The 9,552-nt window shown below is 35.3% G+C and overlaps 1 protein-coding gene across 2 annotated transcripts; it reads right to left on the bottom strand.

Annotated features, from left to right (window-relative positions):
* Window positions 1-644: 644 nt before the first annotated feature.
* LOC110807105 (mitogen-activated protein kinase 4) lies at window positions 645-8,718 on the bottom strand. 2 transcript variants are annotated; one of them, XM_022032130.2, is made up of 6 exons: window positions 8,400-8,718; window positions 6,906-7,035; window positions 4,075-4,212; window positions 2,780-3,112; window positions 1,862-2,045; window positions 645-1,288 (listed from the first exon to the last, which is right to left on the bottom strand). In XM_022032130.2, exons 1-6 carry the CDS (start codon window positions 8,564-8,566, stop codon window positions 1,116-1,118), a joined length of 1,125 nt encoding a protein of 374 aa, XP_021887822.1. In that variant the 5' UTR covers window positions 8,567-8,718; the 3' UTR covers window positions 645-1,115. The 2 variants fall into 2 exon arrangements, with proteins under 2 accessions (XP_021887822.1, XP_088076215.1); XM_088220089.1 differs by having other exon boundaries at window positions 6,906-7,063; window positions 8,400-8,656.
* Window positions 8,719-9,552: the final 834 nt, after the last annotated feature.

Here is a 9,552-nt window from a genome sequence, read left to right as displayed (position 1 = left end):
AAGTTGATGTTCTACAATTGGAAAAAACGTGATTGAATCTTGTGACATGTAACATCCACGGTATATTTTCTTTTCTATTTCACATAATCTCTGGTATAAAACTTGATACAGTTAGTTTCAAATTTCAATGTCCTAAATCTCATCTGTCCATGAAAAATGAGACCTCTCTATGATTAATGCATTTTCTATAATCCCATCTGACAATACAATTCCCATCTACTACTAGAAGATACATACAAGAAAGTAGGGTGCAAATATGGTGAAACAGAGCCAGTCGCTGCAATTTCCAAGATATGACGTATTCCATATTCTGCAAATTCTTGTTCTGTTCTCATAATTTCATAAAAAGCAATATGAACACCGCTAATATTAATTTCTCCGTGAACCCAAGTGCATGAACATTCTTGACAATAAGAGAACCTCTCTTTCTCAATCCTCTCTAATTTTTTCCTGAACTTTTAGATCTGGCAACAGTTTCAGATAGGTTCCCCTGAGTCTAATATATATATTTTTTTTAAATAACCACGGAGTCTACTATGCTAGATTATCTATCACCAGGTACTTCTTATCTTGCAGAGAACTTGCTTCACAATAGCAATATATGCAAATCCGAAAGTCTATATGGTAAAATTAGAACATGATGATGATGCAATGACAAATTTTCTGGTCAAAGCCAAATTTATCAAAATCCTAGAGGACACACAAATTGAATTCCACTTAAGTCCTAACTCCTCCATTGTCCATATTCTACATGTGCTCTTCAATATGTAGAGAAAATTAACAGTGGCAATGTAGCTTAACAAAACTAACCTCTGTGCAGGAGATAGAAGGAATTGCACCAACTGGGTTTCAAGCTCACTCTATGGAACATAAAACCCTTGCAGTACTTCTGCTTCAGTTTCTTTTTGCACATTGAGACATTACAAACATCAAGAGATGCCAAGGGTAGGGAAAAAGCTAAAGATTCTCTACGAGAATTTTTAAGTGATAACCTGAAACCTCCATGCACTTTTATCTTTCTAGTCCTGGAGAACTTGATGGGTCCTATATAGTATTTGTTCCAAACCAGTCAGTTTAGAAATGCATACATGATACAACATATTAGCACATAAACCTCAATGAATTGGATCTGGATTGAATTTCACAGATTCCCTATAGATAAGCTCCTTGATATTTTCTTCAGTAAAAGTTGGTTGCTCAAAATCAAAACTGAAAGGCCTGGGGCAAACAGGCTCCTCATTGATATCATGAAGAGGTGCCAAATATGGGTGGCAGAGAGCCTCGTCAACTGCAAACCAGTGGGATAAAGAATTATATTTAATCCAGAAAAAAAGAAAAGAAAACAACATTCTTACAGTTTTTTTTTAAAAAAATAATATTGTCAGAGAAAAGATAGCCTACAGTCAAATTGCTTCCGGATTAAGTATCATAACCAACTCTTTAAAATTCTATCAAGAAAAAGGATAATTCTCTCCAACTTCATAGCACCATGAAAATTTCTATATATTTCGGAAGAAGATAATTGATACGGCTGGAAAATTTTAACATATAATGATCACACAACCTGTTCAAGCACAAATTGATTTCAAAAATCAATTTAGATTTTGAAATTTCTAAGTTAAGCACCTGTAGTACGCAGCAATCTATACGACAGATTTCAAAATTCTGATTTAGATATCTTTCTCTTGGTACCATAACATTAGATTAAAGCTTGTTGTCATTATATGCTTTCCAATGCTCAACCTAATTCTCCACTGATCAAATTGAACTGAAACTATATCCAATACAATATTCTCTCACCAACAAGTCATGAAGTTCTCACTATTATTAAAACTAGAAGTAAATTGGACATAACAGATACCTGTAATACGCCTGTGTGGATCAAAGACAAGCATCTTCTCCAGCAAATCAACCGCACCAGTAGACATGTTGGAAAATCTAGCAGAAAATTGTTGCCTTGGGTACTGAGGAAGCTGTCTCACATATTTCCTCGCATTGTCACTCCGTAGGAACCCAAGGCTAGAGTCATCAGGTGATCCTATAAGCTATTCAAAACAAAATGAAAATATGACAAGTTATCCAGTTGGAAAAAATTCTAGCATGATAAATGGTACTTCTTACACTTAAAGAAAGCTGCTGCCAAGTTCCGATAGACACCAAAAGAACGATCACCTTTTTGGGGGTATAACAAATAAACTATAATCCCTTTTTTCTAGAAAATGTTGATCTTAATTTCAAATAAAAAGAGCAGGCTCACTCATATGCAAGTAGTCAGCAGACCTTTTGCTCGCTTTAGCCAGTCATGATGAAGGGAAGAGAATGGTCTCTGGGTTTGATTCCCCAATCATTGCTCCCCCTCAATATTACAGCTCCAATGCTCTTTCACTTTCCGAAATTGAATTATTTTTCCATAAATCACAAGTCACAACAAGATGAACTTAATTAAAGAGTCCTTCAAGTCTCCAAGTTTGCAACTATACAAGAAGCATTTAGGCATTGGCACCTCTGAGACTCAAAACCAACTTAACCTCAGAGGCCCAAAATGAGGAGCTCCAACAAAAGCCAACCATGAGTATTATTCAATGCACTGGGTGTATATATCTCCTTCACTTTCAAGTGGGACTCATCAAATAATTTTTATGTGCCACCCACATGAATGTGAACATAACATATATATATATATATATATATGTACATCCAGTGCATTGAGTACTTTCATGAGTAAGGATACAGCTGTAAAAGAACTTCAATTGCATTGAAAAGATTGTAAAACCCATACCTCTGTAATAAGTCTCAGCTGATGAACATAATCTTTGCCCGGGAACAGGGGTTGTCTGGTCATAATTTCACCAAGTATACAACCCACTGACCAAATATCAATTGCTGCAGTGTACTCTGAACAATTAAGAAGCAATTCTGGAGCTCGGTACCAGCGAGTAACAACATATTCTGTCATAAAATCTGTTTCAGATGTAGTCCTTGCAAGCCCAAAATCTCCAATCTTAAGGTCACAATTTGCATTCAGAAGCAAATTGCTTGGTTTAAGATCACGATGCAAAACATTTGCTGAGTGTACATATTTGAGCCCTCGTAACAACTGATACAGAAAATACTGCAACAGAAGCACTGATAATCAGCAAAAGTTCAAGTTGCCAGGGTTTGAAACCAAAAACCATACCACATGTTCAAGTGAGGTTTCCTTCTAGAGCAAGTTCCTCTTTGCAATGAGAAAGTCCAATAGCAGACACTTGCATACATAAGCCAAAAAATAATTGAAGTTCCAAGTTATCAGGCTTCTAACATGACCTATATCCCATGTCTGAGTGTAATTTTTGCAACGAGTCAGAGCAAGAGCAAATAGAATTTGTATTCAATCTCAATCAGTTCAAATTGAGAGTTTGGTTGTATATGCTATAGAGCAAACAGAATTTGTACAATCTCAATCAGTTCAAATTTGGAGTTTAGTTGTATATGCTACATTTGATGTTTTAAACAAGGTTACTAAACCCCACCTTCTTTTGTTGCTAGAAATAGTAGCAACAAACCATCCACATGTTTATTCCCATATAGTTTCATTTAGGTATCATTACTTATTATCAGTTTTTCACAAATGCAGTCTGATGAACAGACAACCTCCAACTTGGTACCAAAATGATCATAAGAAGGCAATAGTAAAGACTAAGTGCATAAATAACATCGTGTGGACAATCAAATATTGGCTTTATCTACCAAGGTGAAGTAGCAGCTTAATGTCTAACTACTTCTACCAAAAGTCTCAACCATTAAGGTTGACACTGAAAATGCTAACAAGATATCAAATAGTTCGGACATCTTAGTCAAATCACTGAAAGGAAGTGCAAGATCCCAGAACTCAAATGTATCTGCGGTGTCTTTAGCTACCAATAGTTCACAGCATGACTTATCTTGTACCAACAGCATTATATAAGCAGTCAAACTTCCAGAAGGGTATCAGACTATAAAAACAAATAAAAAAAGAGTTTAGACTTTAAAATTCAAAGCACTGGAATGCAGTTCTCCAGTTCATATTAGCTATTACAGGCTACTATTACCTACCCGACAATGATCATCTGTTAATGGTTGGTTGGAACGAATAATTTGATGAAGATCAGTGTCCATTAGTTCATAAACAATGTAAACATCATTGAAGTTCTCCCTCTGTGGAGGTCGTATGATGTCCTTGATAGCAATAACCTGCACTCAAATGTTATGGTCAAAACTCCGTGATTCCACCAAAATTGAAATGCAACTACTGTTTGGCATTTTGTTCAATGCAGCAAAGTCTGAGAAAAATCATCATTCAAACAAACAAGAATCTGAAATCCATTTGCATGTGTATTGCTATTTCCTTTTATAAAAGAATTCTTGCCCAATATATCACAGAAGCAGATCCCCTTCCTGATCCCTTTTTCTGGGTTCAAAACTGTGAAAGTGTCAGTCCCTGAACACTTGCTGATTTGAGTGAAACAAAGACATGTCTAAAGTCAAATGTAAATCCATCATCTAATATATGAAGGTATTTATCTTTTCTGTGGTCAAACAAAATATTTCTTGATTTGGATGATACAAAGAGGCTTTCAAAAATCAAAGGCAGATCCATTGTCCAATAGATAAGGGTACATAAGGCAGCAACACTGATCTACATAGCTCCTAAAGGTACATAAGGCAGCTACATATTTATGCAAGTCTGGAAGCTCTATGCTGCGTGCAATCATTTCCAATTGCCGAAGAAGAGACATATTTATGATTCAAATGTTTCATTCCAATTATAAATTTTACTAAGGACATAGTACTTTATGAGCATCCCATTCTAAAAGATGGGCAGTAATTTGGATGACATCGAAAGGAGTATCTTTATCTAACAAACAGATTAACTAATGAATATTAGGTCAAGTTTGGTTCAAATTTGAGAAATATGAATTGAGAACAATACAAAATTGGGTAAAATTTTGAACAAAAATAGTATTATAATTCAAGTTAATTTCCATGTCTAATTCAAGTTTATTGTTTCTATGATTCTTCTCTTAACAAGTGGAGATACCATCTATCAAGGTAGAACTGAAGATACAAGTGCAATCAGTTCAATGATACATCGACTATATAAATTATGACAAGGTTTTACATATCTAATTACTAATTAAGATATAAAAACAAAATGATAATACAATATATTTAAATACACACAGAGTAACTGTTCAGAATAAACGACTTTTACACCTTTGAGAATTTAAATTCAAATGGCTTTTTCTCATTTCAGAAAAAGAAAATCATAATTTATAAACTAAAAATAAACCTTTTTTTTCATTTTTCCCTCTTTTCTTAAGAAACTCATAAAGTAAAATGGTTTGATAATAAGGACTGGTGTTAGTGATACTGCCTATTTGGTTCAGTTCAAGTGTAATTTCTATTTTATTCTTTTATTTATTACTAGTATATCCTTGAAATACAGAATCAAATCATAAGTTAAAAATTTGAATTGATTCCGCTGGTATCTTAAATTTCTTGGCAATGAATTTCTAATTCCCACCTACAATTTAATATCAGAAACTCCAATGTATTTTTTATTTTTGTATCAAATTTCTCCTTGCGCCTTTAATTGAATCAACTAGCCCTCTTGTGTTTGTAAGATGGATCACATAACACTATGAGATGACAAAATGTGTTAAGTTTTATAGCATCCTTACAGTCAAAAGCATCTTTGTAATTTCTTAACCATATTTCTTCTCATTTTTTCCTATGGATGCACAACAGAGTTATTGCATCCTCTTCAATAATTATTTTTATAATGCTACTTGATAATAAAAAATTTTATGCTATTAATCCAAAAAACCATTTCCATGAAATTCAAGCTACGGATGGAATTGATTCAAACGTGAAAATTATGACATAATTCTATATGTCAAGAACACTAATAATTAAGTAAAAGAATTTAGTAGGAAATGAACCACACAGGTGATAAGGAATTCAAGTAAAAAATATGAATTTAATTTAAATTTGTTCTGGACATGGTAATTTAATTGAGCTCCACAAAATATTTCACGACTACGAGATTAATTTTAAGAAGAAAAATTCATTTGAAATGAATGCAATCAGTCAAGAATAAGAAGAAAAAAAAAACCTTGATAATTCAACCGTCTCAAACAAAGCTTTAGTCTGTATAGAATAACATAAGAAACCAACATTTATTTTGAAATATCACAAAGAATGTCTCTAAGGATAAAAAATTTCAGAAAGAATTAAAAACTACCTCTGTTCATGCTGAGGATCAGAAAAACTGAAATAAGTTGAAAAAAATGGTGCCTATCATGCTATGGAAAAACTAAAATAACTGCAGGCTATGAAATGTCAACTGTAGTTCCCACCAAGTCATAACACAAATGCAGAATTCAGGCAGGTTAAAGATAGAAGAGCACAGTGTGAAAAAGAGATCCAATTAGTTCCACATTGTAAATAGAAACAAAAGATAAGAAAGTTCGATATTTTCATTTTATGCATAATATTCTCCCATAGGACAAAACAAGCTTCCCTTCTCTTTTGTAAGAAGAGGATAAGTTAAATGAATAACAGAAAGAACGCAAATAGCACTTTCTACCACACCAGTATTGCCAGGAACCCTTTAGCTTAGATGGCATCTTTCTTATAAAATGAACTATCGAGCACCCCCACCTTTGAGAAAAAAATTATTGAATACTTTGTCTTGCTTGTTTCTCACATGGGACAGAAGAAAATATACACAGAAACATAAGAAATCATAGTGTGAAGATTTTAGAACTAAAGCTAGAACTCTAATAAAAACAAGGTCATAATAGATTAAAAACAACCAGGAGAATATTATGAACCAAGTTGAAGTACGAACATATGAAAATCATATAGATCAATAAGCTTACATTTTCATGATCCATGTGCCTAAGAAGCTTAATTTCTCGTAAAGTCCTCTTGGCATCAATCCTGTTGTCAAATGCGTTACCAATTTTCTTGATGGCAACCTCCTCTCGTGTCTCCGAGTTGACAGCAGCACTGAAGGAAATGAAAAAATCATATCTTCCTTCACAGTGTTGATGGCACAAAGGTTAAGTCAAATTAAGAGAAAATGTAAGTTTTTCCAATATCCACAACTGGAAGAACATGACAAAATAAGAATTTCCTTTGCACAAAATAGGTATCTCATACAAAAGATCCAGAGTCCATACACAATAACAACTGCTATCTAAGCAAGAACATTCAATAACACAAAACACGTACAGAGCCAGAACGGGAAACAAGCCAGCCCAAAGACCCAAGTAATTGGGAAGAGATATTGAAAAGTGGGTGTCAAAAAGGAGTTCGTGCAGTTACATAATAATCATCAAGTATATAAACAAATTGACTCATGATGCCCAGTATTTTGAGCTCAAGCAGTGATATGTTCATCTGAAAGTGACTTGTAGCCAATACAAAACAAGGTGCTATGGAGACTGAAAAAGTAGTTGGATATTAGATGACCTGAATGGCAAGACGAATTATGATGATAACAGGTGATCCCAAGAATGAAGGTTCTATGCACTGAAGGAGGCAAAGAGAAACAGCCTCATCCACGCTTTGTTATATGGGATGAAAGCCAATTTCTATATGTTGCCTCTAAAACTAATTTGACTTCTAATAATATAGGAACCTTCATGAAGCCATTAATTCAACAAGTGCCAGGGGACAGAAGGGATCTTTATTCAATTTGTTAATTTCATTAAAAACAAAAGCTGCCATAAGAACCACAAGAACAAGGATTCTGTGCAAATAAGGATTACTCTGATTTTCACCCTAAGAAAAAATGAAACAGTTCATCAGCTATTCATCGTGAATACTATGTATAAAATTGCTCAGCTGAAATAAAACCAGAACAGCATCATTCTCCTCAAATAAGAGGATTAACTATTACATAAGGGAGAAGAATTGACTCATAAATGACATTACAGGGGACTACCAGATGTCCTAATTCCAACAAAAAGGGGGGACCGGGAGGGAAGCTAAGCAAGTCACAGAGTCAAATTTAGCACCTCTTCCGTTTATTGCATCCCCGTCTCCACGAAAACGCAGACACGAGCTGATGCTATCAACTTAGAATCATGCATCAATGGCTTCAGACTCTCAAAAAAGAAATACGAGTAAAATCAAAAGTAACCATACATAGTGAAGAAACCGACACAAGGACAATAAGAAACCAAGAAACCCAGAAGAAAGTCAATACGACCTTCAGCAGTACTTCAATTCCACTAAAAATGCGTATACCAGAACCAGAACAAGCTTGAAATAGCAGAGATCCCCAAGCCCCCACAAAATACAGAAAATTTGTAAGGCACAAAAGAATAATTACTAAACCACAAAGTAAAAGAAAGGATGAGACTTACCAAACGATCCCATAAGCGCCTCTGCCAATGGGGCGTATAGGAGGCACATACTTTCTAGAAACTTCGAAGAGGTTACCGTACACATTGTACTGAACGTAGCGTCCCCCATGAGTTGGTACACCTTTGATGCTGTGGTCACCAGAACCAGAGCTCGACTCGGTTGACATCTCTTCTTGGGGGTCCGAATCAGACAACCCGAACCCGAGAGAGAGAGAGAGAGAGAAAGAAGCCACTAAATTGGAGGAAGAGAGGCTAGATTTGAGGAGGAGGTGTCGATAGGTGTAAATCTAAAGTGTGTTTACATTTCTTATTGGGCGTTTTATTTTTTATTTTTCAGGGGGAGTGTCAAAGTGTGAAGCCTTTCGAACTGGAAAGTAAGGAGCGACCCGTGAAGAAAGAAACGGACCCTTTTTTCACGGGCTTCCTTATTTTCTTCTCCTCCTTTTTATTAATGAGAATCCATGTGTTACTGTTCTTACTCAAGAGGATGAGGTTGAGAGAGGTTGATGAATCTCCCACCATAGACCTGGAAAGTTCTCCCTTCTTACTTGTAAACTCGGTAATCAACGCTACAAAAGAAAAACCTTTTGAAACTTTAATGTTTTAATGCTGAATTTCCTTGCTTCAATTTGGAAATTTGAACGGTAATATTCTGAATGGAGGAAAGAAGCTTCACGGGGTAGCGCGAATTTGGGGGTGGGGGTGGGGGTGGGCGGGCGGCGACTGTCAAATGACGCGGAGGGTTCATGGCTTAATTTTACTGGTTAAGGATTACGTCAATTGCGCCATTATTATCTATTATAAACCTGCGAGGCAACTGCCTAACAATTGACCTAACTTGATAAATAAGAAGTGGAACAATTGTGCCAACATTTCAAATCGGGAATTTTTTAATTTTTTTTGAATCAGTCAATGCATTTCCGAGCTGTATGAACGCACCATAGACTTTTCAATGTCCAAGTGCCCATATGTGACTGGAGGAGGAGAAAAAGAAAAGAGTTTGTCCTTCCATGTCAACTACCGCAGGAGCCTGCTAAGCAGCAAAGATGTAGCCCCTTAAAAGCTTTGCAACATTTTCCGACAGCGGTGAATAAGTGAGATTAATCATCTGCTTTGTTAGGGTGCTCTTCCCCATTTTATTGGGTTATCATAG

The sequence above is a fragment of the Carica papaya genome, chromosome 5 (genome assembly GCF_054855325.1).
Source record: "Carica papaya isolate Zhongbai chromosome 5, ASM5485532v1, whole genome shotgun sequence".
NCBI classification, from domain to species: Eukaryota; Viridiplantae; Streptophyta; class Magnoliopsida; order Brassicales; family Caricaceae; genus Carica; species Carica papaya.
This window is presented reverse-complemented; position numbering and strand designations above follow the sequence as displayed.

Excerpts from the sequence above, each read along its gene's own strand:
- LOC110807105 (XM_022032130.2), bottom strand. The coding sequence starts at position 8,566 with ATGTCAACCGAGTCGAGCTCTGGTTCTGGTGACCACAGCATCAAAGGT. Across the intron at positions 7,036-8,399 it reads GGCGCTTATGGGATCGTTTG|TGCTGCTGTCAACTCGGAGA; the intron begins GTAAGTCTCATC and ends CATTTCCTTCAG. Across the intron at positions 4,213-6,905 it reads GGCACATGGATCATGAAAAT|GTTATTGCTATCAAGGACAT; the intron begins GTAAGCTTATTG and ends ATTTGAGTGCAG.